Here is a 20,377-nt window from a genome sequence, read left to right as displayed (position 1 = left end):
AAACAAATATTCTAACGCAATACGTGTCATTTACTGGTCGTGAGATTGTTGTTGTTGTGGTCTTCAGTCCTGAGACTGGTTTGATAGAGCTCTCCATGCTACTCTATCCTGTGCAAGCTTCTTCATCTCCCAGTACTTACTGCAACCTACATCCTTATGAATCTGCTTAGTGTATTCATCTCTTGGTCTCCCTCTACGATTTTTACCCTCCACGCTGCCCTCCAATGCTATTCAATACTTCCTCATTAGTTATGTGATCTACCCATCTAATCTTCAGCATTCTTCTGTAGCATCACGTTTCGAAAGCTTCTATTCTCTTCTTGTCCAAACTATTTATCGTCCATGTTTCACTTCCGTACATGGCTACACTCCATACAAATACTTTCAGAAACCACTTCCTGACACTTATATCTATACACGATGTTAACAAATCTCTCTTCTTCAGAAACGCTTTTCTTGCCATTGCCAGTCTACATTTTATATCCTCTCTACTTCGAACATCATCAGTTATTTTGCTCCCCAAATAGCAAAACACTTTTACTACTTTAAGTGTCTCATTTCTTAATCTAATTCCCTCAGCATCACCCGACGTAATTCAACTGCATTCCATGATCCTTGTTTTGCTTTTGTTGATCTTCATCTTATATCCTCCTTTCAGGACACTGCCCATTCCGTTCAACTGCTCTTCCAAGTCCTTTGCTGTCTCTCAGATGCCGAGAAGAAATTCCTGAAAGACGCATTCGAAAATATTTCTTGCATTTGTCTTGTTTTATAACCTTGAAAGCAGTGCTGACTAATTCATCTTTGTGAATAGCGTAGTGGAAGCCTTTATTTTGGCAACGGCCTCTTTGATTTCTTTCCCTGGGCGATTATTAGTAAGTAAAGATGTAATTAGCTGTTAACGAGATAACACCAACAGCGCATTGTTCAACATGAAGAATTATGAGAAAATATATGACGAAAAGGTCATTATAACGCTCTTACACATAGTGCTGCTAAATATGTAACGTACACAGGTTGGATGAAAATATGGGAACACAAAATATATAATCATATTAGACTAATACATTTCAAACAGCTTCCATTCGTCTGGGAATCCTGTGTAATTTTCAAGGGTTCAGGTAATAATGATGGATGTGGATAGCCATCACTCACCCATCTCTCCAAAGTAATCACGAAGGATCGATGATATTGAGATTCGGTGATTGTGATGGCCAGGGGATATGCGACAATTCATTCTCGTGCTCATAAAACTACTCCTAGGCGGAGCAAGCTGTATGTACAGGGGCTATCACTACTGGGGAATAAAGATTGTGCCATGAGATGGATATGATTAGCTACAACGGCCACATAATCCTTGGCAGTAATGTGAACTGGCAGAGTAGCGATGGTGCCCAAGGAACACCACGATATGCCTGCCCAAATAATCATTGAACTTGCGCCATGTTTCACCCTTGGGACGTGTACTCGGCCAGAAGTTGGAAACAATGTGCAACAAGACTCATCCGGCCAAATGACTTTCTTCTGTTGCTCCTTAGCCCAAATTTTACGGCTACGGCACCACGTTTTCCATTTACGGGTACTCGTATCGCTGATGTGTGGTTTTCGGATTCCAGGTCGCCCTGCAATTCACGGTTTACAGAGTTCGCTTCGTCTTGGTTTGGTGCTGACAGAGTTCGCGATTGCGACGTTCACTTGTGTAGTGACTTTTGCAACTATTGTCTTCTTGTTTTTCGTCAGTCCTCTTCGACGACCGTCTGTCAGGATCACTCAACACACACTTTCGTCCGAGTTGTGACTTAGTGGATGGTACTTCCTGGCAGATTAAAACTGTGTGCCGGACCGAGACTCGAACTCGGGACCTTTGCCTTTCGCGGGTAAGTGCTCTACCACTTGCCCACTTGCCCGCGAATGGCAAAGGTCCCGAGTTCGAGTCTCGGTCCGGCACACAGTTTTAATCTGCCAGGAAGTTTCATATCAGCGCACACCCCGCTGCAGAGTGAAAATCTCATTCTTAGTGGATGGTGTTTGCCCTGTATGCTTTATAAATACGGTGCTTATTGAGTCACCAAACACTTCTGCGACCTTGGTTACGGAAGCACACACCATTCTGGCAATTTGCGCACTTTCGAAGTTACTTAGCTTCGACATAATGCAACTTCAAGTACACAGAACGGTACTCTGACCACGACTGACACTTGCGATGTATTGAGGACATTAGTCAGACACAACAGCGCAACCTACAGGCTTGACTGTCATCTGCATTTACTTTCAAACATGTATTTCTCGCGGTGTTTCCACGTTATTGTCCAACCCCTCTATGTGTGTTACAGGTTTATCCAGAGGGAATACGACTCATCGTGAACTGGATCAACGCCACGTATGGCGACGTCCCCATACTTATTACCGAGAGCGGTTTCTCCGACCACGGCGAATTGAACGACACCGGCCGCCAGGACTACTACAGGGTAAGAACTTGTTATCGCAAGGCAGCAGAAACCTGATACTACGTAACTATCACTAAGTAAATACCATATGGGAAACCTGCGTAGGGTACCTGTGTTCAGCCATCCAATAAGGAAAGTTCTCTTTCTCCGCACACAATAGCGCTCCATTCCACGCCTGTGTGAGAGTTGTACCTCAAGTGTATCAGCTGAATGTGTGAGACTGTAATGAAAGTATTTATAGTGTGGTGTCAGATTTAGGTTTTAAGACAAAGAGAGAGTGGGAAGGGAGAAGCCTGGTGGCGTCACATAACTGACTCCTCTCGAACTGCACCAAGGAGGCTGTCGGGTTAACGTCCCCTTCCGACTGACGGATCAACTTCACGCCGTGAGATAGCGTAGAGAGGTTCGGAATCTAACCCGAAACTTTGTCGGAAAGGCTGGTGATCAGGATTCTTACGCCACCCCGAAGATTCGAACCGTTAACTTTAGAGTCGAGCGCAGCAGGAAGGCGTGCTTTACACCTCGGCCAAGGTAGCGAGGATAACATGAAAGAAACACAGGTATGTGACAGTCTTATGGCATAAAATTATGAAAGAAATCGGTATGGAAATTAATAGATATCGCTGCGTGTCTTCATATACACAACAGCTATAAGCAGGCTTGATCTTACCGACAGTGTCAGAGACAGGGACTAGTGATCATTGTGTTACAGCGGCGATAGTTCGTGTGGATAATAAATCTATCACGAAGGCTAGGATAGTATTAATGCTGAAAGGGATAGATAGGCAGGAGACAGGATCTTACTAAACGAATGGGTGACATTTATTTTCAAAATAATCGACGTAGAGGAATTATGGGGAAAGTTTCAATTGATTGTAAATCGCTTCCTGGATAAGTATATGCGTAGTAAGAGCATTAAGGAAGGATGAAACCCCAGTGGTTTAATGACAAAATTCGGAAACTGCTGAGAAAAAAAAAGATCGTTGCTATCTCGACAAAAGAGAGAGAGAGAGAGAGAGAGAGAGAGAGAGAGAGAGAGAGAGAGAAGAGAGAGAGACGCGGAAATTCTATAAATTGGTGTGCGAAACATAAAAGAACGTCCATCGTCAGACCTTAGCCAAAGATCTTGACGTCAACCCGAGAAAATTGCGGTTCGACGTAAGATCGCTAAGTGGATGTAAGTCTTCTGTCCCATCACTCATTGATCAGTCTGGTGTGGCAGAATACGAGACAAAAGGAAAGCTAATTTTTTTTTAAATTTTGCTTTTCAAGAATCGTTCATGCAAGGGAATCATACAAACACACCGTCGTTTGACCATCCCACAGACTCCCGTATGGAGGACATAGCAGTAAGCATCCCTCGCGTAGAGAAACTAGTGAATGAGTAGAAAAAAATTAATCGTTAGGTCCGGATGGAAGCGACTGAAAGAAAAGCGCAGATGATTCCTATATATAAGAAGGGTAAAAGAACAGATCCGCAAACTTAGAGACCAATATCCCTGTCACCAGTTCGCTGCAAAATTCTAGAACATATTCAAAGTGCGAGTACAATAAATTTCCTAGATACCGAAAAACTAACGTCCACGAATCAGCACGGATTTAAAAAGCAGCGGTCGTGCGAAACTCAGCTTGCTATTTTCTCACATATACTGCAAATCATACATGAAGGGCAACTACCAGATTCCATTTTCCTAGATTTCCAGAAAGCTTCGACACGGTGCTGTAATGGAGACTGTTAACTCTGAAGAAGGGGTCCCGAGTTCGAGTCACGGTGCGGCACATAGTTTTAATCTCTCTGGAAGTTTCATATCAGAGCACACTCCACTGTAGTGCGAAAATTCAGTCTAGAGACATCCCCCAGGCTGTAGCTAAACCATGTCTCTGCAAATATTCTTTCTTCCAGGAGTGCTAGTGCCTCAAGTTTCGCAGGAGAGCTTCTGTGAAGTTTGGAAGACAAGATATGAAAAACTGACGGAAAGAAATCTGTGAAGACGGGTCGTGAGTCGTGATTGGGTCGCTCCATTGGTATAGCACTTGCCCGTTAACGGCTGAGGCCCCAAGTTTCAGTCTTGATCCGACACAAAGTTTTAATCTGACATGAAGTTTTAATGACAGATTATTTCGCAGCTTCGGCTTCGACTAACAAAATTTCACATCTTAAATTCGACTGCAGACCTCAGTTCACAATCTGGTGTACAACAGAAGACCGCTTTTCGTTTTGGGGAAACACAAGTTGAAAACAAGTAAATAATAAAGTAGTAAAAAAACTTACTGGCAGATTAAAACTGTGTGCCGGACCGAGACTCGAACTCGAGGCCATTGCCTTTCGCGGGCAAGTGCTCTACCAACTTTTTTTTAATTTTTTTATTTTTTTTGCTCTACTAACTTTTTTTATTTATTTTTTTAAGTGCTGTACCAACTTTTTTTGTTTTTTTTGTTTTTTAAGTGCTCTACTAATTTTTGTAAGAAAACAAATAAAAACCTCTTGGGTATGAAAATAAAAGACGACGTTCTTCATAAATAACACAATATCCTTTGAAAACGTAAAACATAAAAGGTAGTTATATTTTTGCGCAACGGCCTTCTTTTGTATTTGTATGTTTTTTTGGTAACATAAATGAGTGTACAGTCTCACAATCAGCAGCATTTCTTTTATTTATTTATTTATTTATTTTTGTTTTTGGAGCACAAGAGAAAGAAAACAAATAGGCTTCTGATAGAGAGCTGTGTGTGAAAGGGATAAACATGTGTAAAGAGAAAAAAAAAAAAAAACTTACAAGAGGAGGAGAAAAGAGAACTGAAATAAAATAGGAATACTTTCCGCGCCATGCTCCACTTTGGCGCGCCAGCAGAACAAAATGCATTCTATCATTGACCACTGAAGGGGAACGTGGGATCGTCCAGCCTTGGCTGGCACGGTTCGTTGAGATTCCAGCTTTGAGGCGGGTTGATGAAAATGTTCTGTAAATAGTTCGCGAAAGTGGCCCGATAGTGTCGATGCCGGCGAAGGGTGTGGTGATACACTTGGAGGCGTGTCCAAAAGTCCGCCGGATCGACGATGTCGTCTCGGAAGAGGTAGTCGACAGCCATGCCACTGATCCATGTGATGGCGTGCCACTTAACCGATGGAAAGTAGGTCGTGTCGGGATATATCACCATAGTGGGAGAAACGTGATGTGGTGGTACTCGGAGGTAGAAAGCCACAATCTTCTGCACGAGGGTCCAGACAGCTGCTGCTGGCCCACACTCAAAACGATGTAAATCTGTATCTTCGACATTGCACTTGAGGCACAGGGGTGAGTCCACCAGTGCGATGCGATGCAGTTTCTGTCTTGTAGTATACTTGCCGTTGACGAGAAGGTACCACATAGAGGTGGTGTCAGTGGTGTGATATGGTTGGTGGATCGTTTTCCAAACTGTAGGCCATGAAACCTGGGGGTGACGTGTTTCGACGGGGTTGCGGGGTGGAGACTTTCGGAGAAGGCAGTAGATGTCGCGGGTGGTCGTCTTCCTGGTCCTGGGGAGCTCGGTGCATATGTAGCTGTACTCCAGAAAGAAACGGCCGATATGTGACATCGGAGGTGAGATGTGTGCCAAAGACGTTGGTGGGCGTCTCGAAACAGGCGCGAGCTCGGTGGTCAACATTCCAGTAAAACTAGCAGTTTGGCTTTTCCATAACCGGAGCATAGTATTGGTGTAAAGTGCCGTTGTCCTGGCTCTCACATTAACCAGATCGAGGCCACCGTCCCGCTTCGGTAAGGTGAGAGCTTCATACTGGACTTTGAAGATGTGTCCAGAACAAATGAAATAGCCGAATGCCGCCTGTAACCTGGCCGCCATTGTCGCAGTGATGGGCAGAATCTGCGCTATATGGGGTATCCGAGCTGCCAGATGGGTATTGACGAAGGTGACTCTCTGGCACATATTCAGCGGGCGTAGTATGTGATTTTGTATGTTGGCCCGGATGCGTTGCAGCAGCGCACGAAAATTGATCGCCGAGGTGCGGCGAATGTCTCGCGTGTACACCAATCCGAGACAACGAATGGTGTCTACCAGTTGAAATGGAACTACGCTGTCTGCGGGAAGGCCGCGGCCGATCTTCATGGCGCATGATTTTGCCACGTTCATAGCGCTCCCTGCCCCTGCACTGTAATGGGTAATCCACTGCATCGCAGCTTGTACTTCAGCCGCTGAACGTACGACGAGGGCCAAGTCGTCCGCGTAAGCTCGGCAGCGGATAAAATGATCCAGGAGTGGAATACCTGTCAAACGTCGCCGTAATCCGCAAATGAGTGGTTCCATCGCAATGGCATAAAGTACCGTCGACAAAGGGCAACCCTGCCGTACTGAGCGGTCAATCCGTATAGGTTCCGTAAGTCTGCCGTTGACGAGAAGTCTGGACGTTGCTCCACGCAGGAGCCGCATAATCACTTACGTTAACGTCGGGGGAATTGCCATTCGGTCCATCACTGCGTTGAGGAATGCATGATTGACGCGGTCAAACGCTTGTTTGAAGTCGATGGAGATTAAAGCGCCTGGCAGTCGCGAGTGTGTTGCCACAGCGATCACATCTCGATATTCACTGAGGGCCGTCTGTATATTACGATCGCCGCCTAAGGATGTTTGTTCGTGGGAAACAATGTCCCGTAATACATGTTTGAGTCGCACTGCCAGAAGGCGTGTGAAAATCTTGAAGTCCGAATTGAGTAACGTGATCGGCCGATAACTGTCGAGTCGTGTTCCTCCTGCGGGTTTCGGGACTGGTACAAGTAAGCCTTCCATGAACATTGGTGGCGGGTTCGCCGCGCCGGACAAAAGTTCCCAGTACATGTCCCTCCATCGTGGCATCATCAAATCTTGGAAGGTTCTGTAAAATTCGAGAGGTAAACCATCCGGGCCGGGAGATCGATTCAGAGACCCCTTGGCCACAGCGCCTTGGACGTCGTCGGTGGTCACTTCAGCAGTCAGGAGGGTTGCAGCTGCTGCGTTTAGAGTACCAAGTGTCTCATGGGCAACCTCAGCAATGGCCTCTGCACCGGCAGGTACTTCTTGATAGAAAAGTCTATAGTGCGTTGTGAACGCATCCGCAATGGTAGCTTGCGAAGTCAGCCGTCGTCCATCAGGTAAGTCTAGAGTTGTCATTAAAGCCTGTCGGCGTCGACGAACATTTTGAACAATATGATGCATAGAAGATTCTTCACCATTAATCCTGTCTTGCCTGCGGGCTCGTACAATGGCTCCCTCTAGACGGCATCTGGTCAAGGATAGAATCTTTGCCTTGATGCGTTGAGCGTCTTTGAGGCGATCCGGGGATGGAGGATGATCCATGAGTTCACGTAGAGCGCTATAGTAGAAATCAGTTGTATGGTGATTCCACCTGGCTTTTGCTCTGCCATAGTGTGTCAATGTGCGTCGGATGGCCGGTTTGGCGCACAGCAACCACCACTGCAGTGTGGTCTCGTAACGCGTAATGCGTTGAACACAGGTGTGCCACGTGTCGGTGACCTGTTGTCGACATTCAGGGTCCCGCAGTAGCGCGACATTGAGTTTCCAAGGTCCTGCACTGCGCCATATAGATTGTCGACGTAGATTCATGGTACAGATATAGATGTCATGATCCGAAAAGGCAGACTGTCAACGTTCCGCGTCGAGGAGAACTGATTTTAGAGCGTTAGAGATGTATATTCTATCAAGTCGGCTGGCGGAGTGGCTCGTGATGTGTGTATATCCCGGGCGGTCGCCGTGTACCACTCGCCAAGTGTCGAGGAGACGAAGGCGGCGGACGAGGAAGCGAAGTTCGGGACATGTGGTGAAATGGGGGTATTGGTATGTGCGCTCGAGAACACAGTTGAAATCTCCACCTACGATGAGATGATCGTATCGACCGAGGAATAAAGGCGTGATATCTTCTGCGTAGAACTGGGAGCGGTCCCTCCGTTTATCAGTGCCCGATGGGGCGTAGAGATTTATGATTTTGAGTCCTTCAACTGTTATGGCCACCCCTCGCGCTGTCGGGAGGTATGCGACATCGGAAACTGCAATTCCTTCTCGGAGGAGGATGGCTGCGTCTGTGTGTTCCATAGCTGCAGGGGCGGCGTACGTCTCATATACATAACACCCAGTCCAAGTCGCTGTCCTCAGTTCTTGTAACAGGGCGATGTCGATGTCCGCTGCTCTTAGCGTGTCACGGAGCAGTTGAAGTTTAGCGTGGTAGCCGATATTATTAGTATTGATAGTAGCTATTCGGTACGCCTGATGGGAGATCCGTGCTGTTGATAGGGTCGTAGCTGGTGAAGATTGTTGTGGTGGATGCTGGAAGTCCGTAGAAGTCGCAGGATTCGCCGTAGAAACTTCCCCCATTTTAGTTTTGGTCTAACGGAGAAACAGATCTCATTTCCACATCAGATGGAGGTGGGAAATCCGTGTCATCTGCCCATGAAAGGTGTCCGACAGGTTTGACATCGGCGAGAGGTGGCAGCGCTGGCAGAGGCGGCTCAATGGTGTCGGTGACAACAGGCGTGCTATGTTCCATGGATTCTGGGCGCGGGGCTTGCGCACGATCTCCGTTGGACGGTTCACCGTCTTGTGGATGACGTGTCTCCGTGGCAGAGGAGAAGGTGTTATCGTGTTCTCCGTCGGAGTGATGTGGCATCTCTTCGTCCTGCGGAGGGGGCTCAATGGCCGAGTCTGATGTCTTGCGGCGTTTTTTTTCGTCGTTTGGGCGACTTCTGCTTTCGGCAATGAGTTTCGGTGTCTGAGGAAGGAAGAGATTCACGTCGTTCCGGTACAAAAGCCGCGGGTGCTATGATGCGGTCTTCATTCTCCAGAACACTCTCATTGGTATCCTTGTGATCTTCTAGCGTGGGTGTGTCCGGCTGTTGGACATGTTCACGGGCGGCATCGCCGGTGTCAAGGTGCTGGGACGCCTCCGGGTGTATCGGACCAGAGAGACGCTCGTGAACGGCGCCTTGTGAGGGCTGGACGTGCAGTGTCGCCGCATAGGTGACTGGAAGGGTGGTCGTGGTTCCGTCGGTGTTCGTATCGTCGGGCCTTAGTTGTGTGATGCGGCGTTGCAGGCATTCATTACGGACGTGGCCTTCTTGGCCACAACCGGAACATGTTCGAGGTTGTCCGTCGTAAATGACCACCGCACGGCAGCCGCCGATAGAAATGTACGATGGAACGTGTCGTTTGAGATCGATTCGGACTTGTCTCACACCATTAAGCACCGGATACGTCGTAAACTGTGCCCATGTCTCGGCTACGTGGCTCTGGACTTTTCCAAACGGGCTTAGCGCCGCGATGACTTCATCTTCAGTCACCTCGAAAGGCAGTTCGAATACACGGATCGTCCGACGGCCAAGTCCTGCATGGTCGACATCCACAGGCCCGACGTTTCCGTCGGAGTGCCGAAATTTTAGTCCATGTCGCGTCCTTTGAATGATCTCGTTGCAGGCAGCGTCGGAAGTCATCTTAACATAAACGACGCTGCTAATGATCGATAGGTGCATGCCGATGAGTTCGTCACGCGGGATCTTCACGTCTTCGCGTAGGAAGCGTTCGACGGCCAGTGCTTTGGGTCGTGCGTATTCGTTTGAGAAGGTGAACTTAAGAGTGTTCTTCCTGTAAGAGCGCGGTGACGAGGAAGTAAACAAAGCACTCCGCGCGCGCAGCGGCGTGGACGGCCGAGCGCGGTGCGCACTGCTGCCCTGCCGAACGCAGACTGACCAACTGAGCTACCCAAGCACGACTCACGCCCCGTCCTCACAGCTTTACTTCTTCCAGTACCTCGTCTCCTACCTTCCAAACTTAACAGAAGCTCTTCTGCGAACCTTGCAGAACTAGCACTCCTGAAAGAAAGGATATCGCGGAGACATGGCTTAGCCACAGCCTGGGGGATGTTCCCAGAATGAGGTTTTCACTCTGCAGCGGAGTGTGCGCTGATATGAAACGTCCTGGCAGATTAAATAAGTTAATAGTTGTTAACTCTTCCATATAGCTGAAGTTCGAAATAATTTTTTTCGATTTAGAAGGTTAGGTTAATAAGAACATCTGTCATGTAAGTAATGAGTGCAGATAATAAAAGCTCCATAAGATTTCTTGAGTAAGAGTTTTACTTTATGTGAAAAAGTTTAAAGGTATTTCAAAGATAGTTAGCAGGAGAGTAAGAGGGGGAAATTAGAACTACATGCAGTGAACAGTTTAGTGTATGGGGTTCGGCAGCAGCCGATAATGATTGAATATCTCTCACAAAAATGCTACCTAGGCATGAATTGCAGCAGTTACACTATTCATATTAAATTTCAACGACCGAACATGTACTTAGACTCTTATGACTAATGCATGTGCATTGATGAACAAAAATAGTGACCACATTTAGTCTATTAGTAAATTTGTATCGATCGAGCAAGTAATACCACACAGCGTCGTCCCGAGGCTCAGTGGACTAATGTTTAAAAGTCTGAAGTTCGATCCCAGGCTAGTCGTAGTTGTATCGTGATTTAGAGTCCATGTTAAATCCATCCATTTGTTCAGAGATCTGAGAACGGTAAGGGTATACCACCTTCAAAAGGAGATAAATCATTATGGTGGTCAAACTAACCCTTTGGTTAGTGACAGTCCGCCTAAGTAGCCTCTCTCTGCGTTGATAGTTTCTTTAGCTTTGAATAACAATGGCATTAAAACCTTACGACTTATTAAAACTGTCATCATCACAGAAAAGCCGTCAAATTCGTGGACAACGATATATATGTTTACATCGTGCTGAGCAAACTTTTGTAATCCTGACGCGATTCCATTGTGGCCTAGAGTTTGCGCTCTCAGTCAGGTTACCAACGCCATTTGGCTCTGAATTATCAACTGCTGAACGATTCATTCTCTACGATATCAGCTGTAAAGATAATATGAAAGCAATGCATTTTGCAACTACACTACCTGAATACGAGCGTTCTGGCTCACTATTCTGGGCTGCGTTGTGTTTTCAAGGGCCTTAAGTTGAGAATTATATTGTTTATTTTAGTTTACTTTACGAGTAACTATTTTGATTTTTTTCGATTGTGGAGCAGGTGGTACGATTAATATCCGTGCTCGAAGTGCAATAATCGTACAGACCGCTGATTTAGCGATGTTCCCAAGCATACCTCTACTAATTCAGGCCGGTAGGAGTGGTCGAGCGGTTCTAGGCGCTACAGTTTGGAACCGCGCGACCGCTACGGTCGCAGGTTCATATCCTGCCTCGGGAATAGATGTGGTTGATGTCCTTAGGTTAGTTAGGTTTAAGTAGTTCTAAGTTCTAGGGGACTGATGACCTCAGAAGTTAAGTCCCATAGTGCTCAGAGCCATTTTGAACTAATTCAATCAACAACGAACCTTAGTCATTCAAAGTTTAGTGTTATACAACAAACTGTACAAGAGCGAATTGGTGAACTGGGTTCATTTGCTGGTCTCCAATCAGCGAAGTTTATACAACAAATCCTAAGAATACTATAAAGCTTTTTCATTCCATGACACACTACGAACAAGGCATGAGTGCACACTCTGATGGTTAACAACAGCACGCTACTACCTCTTCCACTTACCAGCTAAACACTGATGATCAAATCTTTTTCCATCACAAGAACCTAGCCGGTGACGTACGGATTCAGCAACTTTTGATTGAAAGGCAGGTTTTCAATGAGTACTGTTACGAAATGGACTGCTTGACATAGTCGGATACCGTTCGTAGTCACTCTTATCTATTTTCCCGACTTTTATTTTACCAACGAGCGGTTGGTGTTGGTGATAGCATCAATTGACCTGAATATGTTACGAGCTCTGAAATTTTCAGTTCTGAAACTAAACTAAATTAGCAACCAGGATCGAATGTGCTTGTTTACCTGGAAGTTATTTATTGTCTTTATGTTTTAGATCACGGATACGAAATTTCAATTCACTGTCAAGACTCACCTGACGCATGGGAACCATAACATAAATCTAACAAAAAAACTAATTACCTGATGCTTAGGACATAGAGCATGTATACTTTCTCATACGAAGACGTCGAAACCGTTTTTTACGGATGCAATTGTATCTTGGAGGCGAAAGATGCACGGTTACTAGCTCAGAAGCGGAACAGTAAAATTTATTTCGTCTTAACGGAAAATGCCAACTAATAGTGTGTTATTCTACGGTTGAAAGTCGATAAGCAGACGATATCGAACTTAATTGCTCGTGATCCTATGCAATTTTCTTCGTGGTTTATTCCATTAAACAATAAATTACATATTTTTTATGTTTGTGATGCCATTTAAAATGGCTTCGTGTCAGTTTTCAGTTTTAAATTTTACATTCGCTTCTATAGTGTCTGACTTTATCTGACTAATCATCGCTGTTAACCTCACAGTACTGCGTACTACTGAACCGCGATTTGAAAATTTTGATGCCACAATCAGTGCATGACAGCAAATGATTGTAATGTTGATTTTTCATTTTAAAAATGTTTTGTAATTTTCTATATTCACGTTTTTTAATCACGTTTTCCACTTACTTAAAAGTTTGGAATCGATATTTTAATACTTGGTTAACGTGACTATAAAAGCGAATGTATTATATTTTAACAATCCTTATCTTAAATTTTCATGACCTGTTCTGTCGTTTCTGACAACATCGTCACGTTTGGCAACATAATATACTAATTTTAACTAAGAATTGTATACAGATATAATTAAACAGAACCTCTATCAAAATAACATCTTAGAAACATTAAGAAAAGAAATGTTTTCCCCAAATACGTAAAATTTTTTCATCTGCTGTCTAAATTTATATTGCGACGTAACTGTATTAGATTATCGGAACCATATAGATCTAAACACGTCTTCACATTATTGAATGACTGTATTTTAAGGTCTGTTTACTAATTCCAGGACCATAGTAGGCTAATGTGGACAAAAGATCAGAACTTTCAGTAGCACCTGTGCCGCAAGAAACGTTTTGCTACTTTAGCGATAAGTAAATCGGTTAAGTCCGTACAAGGTATCCAGTCTTTGTTATTTTGTGCAACAAAATGTGAGCCACAGTGGCTAACACTTGTACTTTCTTTTAACACAGGAGTACTTGAGGCAGCTGTCCCTGGCCATCAACGAAGATGGGATCAACGTGATTGGCTACACAGCGTGGTCTCTCATGGATAACTTCGAGTGGCTAGACGGATACACGTGAGTACCCTACATTACGCTCCATGGTGAAAAATTTGTAATATCCTTAAAGGAAATAGGTCCCGTCTACCGTCACACGTCAGAAAGCTAAATACACAGATGAGCCAAAAACATTATGACCACCGTCCACGGGAAGACTGAAAGCAGCCTAGAGGCGTTTCCGGCATGCGACCCGGCTGGGTCGGAGATTTTTTCCGCTCAGGGACTGGGTGTTGTGTTGTCCTAATCATCATTATTTCATCCCCATCGACGCGCAAGCCGCCGAAGTGGCGTCAAATCGAAAGACTTGCACCCGGCGAACGGTCTATCCGACGGGAGGCCCTCGTCGCACGACATTTATTTATTTTAGTGTGATGGCTTTGCGCCACTTTACTGGGAGATCTTGTAGACCTGCATATTACCACTCTATTGGTCGACCTCGGAGCCAGCGTCTTGCTGCACCAATAACCTCCCTATTATCCAAGTACTGCTTCTTACTGGGCCAAACAGATGACAGTGGGAAGGTGAGAAATCTGAGCTGTAGGGTGAATGAGGAAGAACAGTCCAGTGAAGTTTTGTGAGCTCCTCTCTCGGACTACTGTGAGAGCCTGCGGTGTTATGGAGGAGGAGAAGTCCGTTTGCATTTTTGTGGCAACGAACGCGCTCCTTAGGGTAAAACAATACACTTCAGAGTTTATCGTTGCACCATGAGGGGGTACATCAAACAGAATAACACCATCAGAGTCCCAGAATACTGTCTCCATGACTTTATTGGCTGAGGGTGCGACTTAGAACATTTTCTTCAGAGAGAGGTAATGTAGCACCACTCCATGGTTTGCAGTTTTGTTTCATCACCTGTGACGATGATCGACAAAAATTGTCACCATCAGTCTGCTAATGCGCAAGCAGTTCCGCACAGACGGCCGTTCGTTGCTCATTATAGTTCTTTGTTACACGGTGAGGAACCCAGCGTGCACACCCCATTGAGTACTCCAAATGATGGACAAGTGAGTAAGCACTACCAACAGAGACGTCCGGTTGTGTAGCGAGATGCTTAATCGTGATGTACATTGAATGTGGAGGATAGTAGACAGGCAACTTTTCTGCTTCTTTCTGTATGTATTAGGCATTTAGCTCCTATGCTCTCTTGGTTGGAATATTTATCTTTCCACCTCTTCCTTGGTCTTCCTAAATATCACCAGGTAATAAGTCATCGCTACTTTTGATATTCTGTCGTCTTTCATTCTTGTCACATAGTCCTTCCAGAGTTCGAGTTGTTACTGTGCTCCTGAATCTGTTCCTTTTCATTCTCTGTTCTTCTCTGGTGTAAGCATTGCTCCTCCTGTCGGGTAGTGGTTGCCCAGCGTCTCCGATACTTGTATTCTTTGTTCATTCCTTTTTGTTACAGTCCATGACTCACTCCCCTTTGTTATGGTTGGTACTGACGTCGTTTTGTAGAATTTAAGTAGAACTTGTTTCCTTACTTTAGTTCTGAGAATACTGTAAATTGTTCCGTTAAGGTAATTAAATCACTCTACTTTCCTTCGCATGTCCATTTCTGTGATAAATGAGATAGTATTACCTAAGAATTTGAACGAGTGAAATTTTTCTTCATTCTGTTATTTTGCTGGAACTTGGCCCTTGGTCTCTCAAAAATTAAAACGTGTTTTACTTATCCATTGCCTGAGCATGTCATCAATATATATACTAAGAAGAATCGGAGAAAAACTGTGGTCTTACTGCAGTTTCGTCCTACTATAGGTTTTACATTTCTCAGGGGCGATTTCTGATCACAGGTACTTGATTTCTGCTACCTTTGTCAGGTGCAGAGGTGTTCCTCTTTTGTTCACTATCTGCCATAGCTTTTCTCTATTTCTTTACTGAAAGCTTTCACACGGTCTGTGAGTAGTAATTTTCTCTCTCTTTTGAACTGTGTGTTTCTCAATGATTTGTCTAATAGCAAAGTATTGCTTGTGGACGATCTACCTATCATAAGCCCGTTTGTTCTTGTAGCTGAATATTTTCAACAGTCGCTGCTAGTCTGTGTGTTACTACACTCAGTGTTTAGCAGAGAAATGCCACTTTACTTTTCGCAATTACTTCTGTCTCCTTTCTTGTAAATAGTAATTATTGTAGCTAATGTCCAGTTGGAAGGAATTTCCTTATTTTTCCAGCATATGTTAATTTAACTAAGAAATCGGGTTTTCAGTGTGGAAAATGCTAATTTAATTTGGTCTGTGTTTATTCCATCAGTGTGCAACGATTTTCTGTTTTTCATTTTGCACGTTGCATCTTCTAAATCCTTCATTACCATTCTATTTACTTTTCTACCTTCCTCTTCAGTTCACTAGAATCACTAAACAAAAAAATTGGTTCAAATGGCTCTGAGCACTATGGGACTTAACTTCTGAGGTCATCAGTCCCCTAGAACTTAGAACTACTTAAACTTAAGTAACCTAAGGACATCACACACATCCATGCCCGAGGCAGGATTCGAACCTGCGACCGTAGCGGACTCGCGGTTCCAAACTGAAGCGCTTAGAACCGCACGGCCACACCGGCCGGCAATCACTAAACGCTTATCACTAGAATACGTCAAGACGCCAGAACAGCCTCCATACATTTTCCACTCGCAGTACAATTATACAAACCATTGTTCTACAAATACTGACCAGCAGCAGCCCTGCCGTATTTTGCCAATTCAAAATCTTTGTCTCACTCTGATGCCAGCAAAGACTCAATGAATAGCACCAACTACACGGCCCAAGTCGCTCTTATGCACCGCCTTACACTCACCGTAATGGAATCTTTCTTCCGCCGTCAGCTGCTCCAGACAAAGGATGCTACGCATTACACTTGGCCACACCCGGCGTTGAGTGCTAAAAATCCCACTGCTATACTGCTAACCTTGCCGACTCTAGGCGGAGCTGTAGAGCTTCCTCCAGGGTCTGTTTCCTTTCACTGGCGGTTAGCGACTCCAAGGCCGCTCCGTCGCTGCTCCCATCGTCGAGCAGCGGAGGCGCTCGCCCCGATGCCCATGTGTTGCTGGCGGCCTTAGGCATGTCCCACCACCGAAGCAGGTCGAGCACGCCCCGTCGGTGGCAGGAAAGACGAATGTGCCACATTACAAGTACCTAGGAATGTGCGTGTTTGTCTGTTTCAGCATGTGAGCGCTCCATAGGTAGGACAGCTTTCGGCTAAACAACTTTCGTCAAACAAACAATTGCTAAACCCCTCCCCTGCTGGTACCTGCTCTATTTTCTGTAGATAAATATTCTGTTGCATTTAAGAACAAACTGATGCACTCCATTTTGTCATTCTCATAGTCTTTCTTCTGTATATGTATATTGCAGAGCAGGATTTGTGTGGAGAGAGGTTTGGGTCGGTGTTTAAGGAAACCTTTATTTATTACCACATCTTATGACATGGACTAGCATACAGCTTCAACAGAAAGCTCTTAGATATTCCAGATTTCAAATCAGAAACAAACAATTTTCTGTCCAAGAATGCCCCTTATTTAAAACGGACAAAGGATAATAATAATAAAGACTTGTTCTAAACAGATCAATATATTTGTTATAAGGCAAGTCGAAGTTTCAAGGAAAGTATACCAACACTGGTGACAGTGCACCTTCACTGGCCCATTTAGTGAAAGAGGATTACTGATTACAGTTCTGTCAAACAATAAACATTGACTAGGGATAGTGCACTATCACTAGTGAATGTATACTTTCACTGCCAAGAGGTAAGGAAAGTGAACCAAGGCTGTAATAACAAAACTGTCGTACTTTGAAAATTACATCTATCACCTGTAGTTTGAAAGCATAGTCATATTATCTAAAATTCATTTATTGCAGCAAGGACGTGCACCATCGTACTTTGAGCTGCACAGCACATTTTTGTTTTTGCGAAAGCATCTCAGAGTCTGACATTTTTGGTGGTAGTTGCATTAGAAGAATCCCTGGCCGTTTCTCATCAGCTGAGACGTTTCAACGGTCCTCAGGGCAACAGTTTTCTCTGCTGGAACTTCCTCCTCCGAGATTATTCTTAAAGGGGAATCTTGTAGTCGTTGCCGTCCCTCTTTTGTCCAGATTTTAGTGATGTAGCCTTGTTGAGAAGTAACTCGCACTTTTCTGTGTCCATGAAGACAGAATTGTAACTGAGATTTCCCCGTTCTACTCTAAGAGGTTCGTAGAACTTCACGGATTCAACCATAGCCGCCATGATATGAACTGTAACTGCACTACTATCAACCGCAGCTGCACTACCGTAAACCGTAACTGCACTACTGCCAACTATAACTGCACTGCTGTATAACATAACAATAACGAGCTGACGACAATTACATTCATGCTGATGCGTGGTAGCATTGTTGGACGCACCACCAATAATCCGGGAGCAGCCGTGGTACACCTTCACTAGTGCATAATATGTTGCTATACAGTTTCCCTAGCCGAGTAGAGTGATGGTTCACCTTCACTTATGTTTTTTTTTTTCAGTTTATGGTGAGCTCTCACTCATTACTGTAGCGATGGTGTACATACACTGCTGAAGGTTCACCTTCCATGGTCTTCCACTTCCACTATAACATATACATAAATAATTTTCTTACATGGCCCAAGTGACATTACAAACAGGTACCAATCAAGAAACAGTTATCAGAGCTTAATGCTTGGTTTTCAGTTTTCAACATGTAAGGGGCAGTCAAATGAAAACGAGATAGGTGGAACGAAAGTAAGTAAACGATTTATTACTTCAGAAGTAATTGCCATGGCTATTAACACATTTACCCCTCCGTGAGACAAGACAGTCAGTGCCTTCATGAAATAAATTGCGTGGTTGCTTACAGAATCTTGACTGTATCCAGGTGTTCACCTCTTCGTCTGAAGCAAATCGATAACCACGAATTTTTTTTCTTTAGGGCTCCAAAACTATGGAAAGCGCATGGAAAGAGATTAGGACTGTATGAGGCTGTGTAAGCCCATCCCTGCGAAACTTCTGCGGTGTAGTCGACACAATCTGCCAACAAAATGCCCATCCAGGTGTTACCAAGTTTGTTTCCCTGAAAAGTTTCCCTGGGAAGCCCTTACACATTCTTCATATGGTTCCCATCTCTTCCCATGTTATTTTCATATTTTGGGAGCCCTGAAGGATAAATGTACCAACAGTTGTGGCGATTTCTTTTGAAATAATAAACAGCTTACTTTTTCTATCTGCTGTGTTTTCGTTTGACAGCTCCTTATAAATTCACTACGTTCGAAGTAATACTTAAGTATCTCTAATCTGAACAACAGTGGTAGTGCCTCCATCTCGTACACTAAGTACTTACGCTGGGGTGCAAGGTGTGTAAACATATGGTTGGTGTGATTGAGTCACCCAAATAACATAAATCTTAATCATATAGGTAAGGCTATAGCGAATGTTAGTGCTAGGGCAACCCCGAGGAATAGTAATAACTTGTCACCTTTCCTGGTCTGCCTGGAGTAAATCTGCCCCTACGTGGATGCATCTGTTTGCACTATAGAAGTCCTGTTGTAGTTAGGTAATGCTAGTAGATGTGCTGTACTCAGAGGTTCAATTAGCGCTATAAAACCTGCTTTCTGGGACTCTCTCCACTCAAATTTTTGACCGTTTTCCCCAGCAGATTCAGTGGAGCAGACTTATGAGCAAATTCAGAAATTAATTTCCTTGAGGAGTCGTCCATCCTGACGAACCTCGCCACTGCCTTAACATTCTTAGACTTAGAAACCAGCAAAACAGCCTTAACTCCTTCCGGGTTCACAGTTACTACTCCCGGTGAAACTATATAGGCAAGAAATTACTTATCTGGGTTCACTGCCAGTACCACATCCCGCAATCACCACAGAACGTCTCTCAATTTCTCAAAATATTCTTACTTATTTATGACTGTAAATAACTAAATCATCAAGAAAATGATATAGAGACAAAATTTAATGTCAGAGAATATCTTACCCATAAGTTGTGACATGACTGCAGCTCCAGTGGACAGGCTGGAACGTATGTGGGTGAATTCAATTAAATTCTAGTCAGTAGTAAAAGCTGTCAGCTTTCTGGCATTCTCCGCTTGTGGGACCAGATTGTAGACTTGAAATCCAAAGCCGCAAAAATGCGAGCGGCACTAAACCAACCAAAACAGCAGTGAAAGTCTGAGAGCGGGATCATATGTGAGACGATCTTTTTAACTCACGGAATTCGATCACAGGACATTTGCCTCCATTTGGCTTTGGAACTAAGAAAACAGGGACAGCATAGGGTAAGCCAGAGGGACGAATGGTTAAGTCCTTGGTCTAACAGTTTTTCCACTATGTCCTTAACGTCCTTCTTGCGAGAAAGTGAGTGACGGTGAGTGGGGTTGTGTACATGTACATCCTGACTGATTTCTATATGATATACAGTCAACGATGCTAATCCCAATTTAATGTTTAAAACACATTTGAAAATACTGAGAACAGAATAACAAATTCGGAGGCATTAATTCTAATGGGCCCTCGTGATGACCAAAGGTTTTATACTGCCCATCTCATGATCTCCAGTATCAATGTTGGTTACTGCCATACAAAGTTCCAATTGCTGTCATCAAAACAAGGTAGAATAGTGGCCTGCAGCAGAACTACCTCTTTTAACAAAACCCATGACCACTGTTTCCACACAACAATACACTAATCAGGTCCAGGTAGACTCACGCACCCCATGGACTATGTGTATGTGCCACTCCTAGACATGACGTGTGTGTACCGC

General features: G+C 44.4%; 1 protein-coding gene across 1 annotated transcript in view; it reads left to right on the top strand.

Moving 5' to 3' along the window:
- Positions 1 to 20,377, top strand: part of LOC126412387 (myrosinase 1-like) — a 139,915-nt gene that overhangs the window by 114,690 nt on the left and 4,848 nt on the right. Inside the window, exons 9-10 of the mRNA XM_050081964.1 lie at positions 2,334 to 2,468; positions 13,533 to 13,639. Of these exons, the coding sequence (XP_049937921.1) occupies positions 2,334 to 2,468; positions 13,533 to 13,639 (242 nt within the window). The remainder of the gene's footprint in view (positions 1 to 2,333; positions 2,469 to 13,532; positions 13,640 to 20,377) is intronic.

Source organism: Schistocerca serialis, chromosome 7 (assembly GCF_023864345.2).
Source record: "Schistocerca serialis cubense isolate TAMUIC-IGC-003099 chromosome 7, iqSchSeri2.2, whole genome shotgun sequence".
Lineage (NCBI taxonomy): Eukaryota > Metazoa > Arthropoda > Insecta > Orthoptera > Acrididae > Schistocerca > Schistocerca serialis.
The sequence above is the reverse complement of the archived record's forward strand: the minus strand, read 5'-3'. Positions and strand labels throughout refer to the sequence as shown.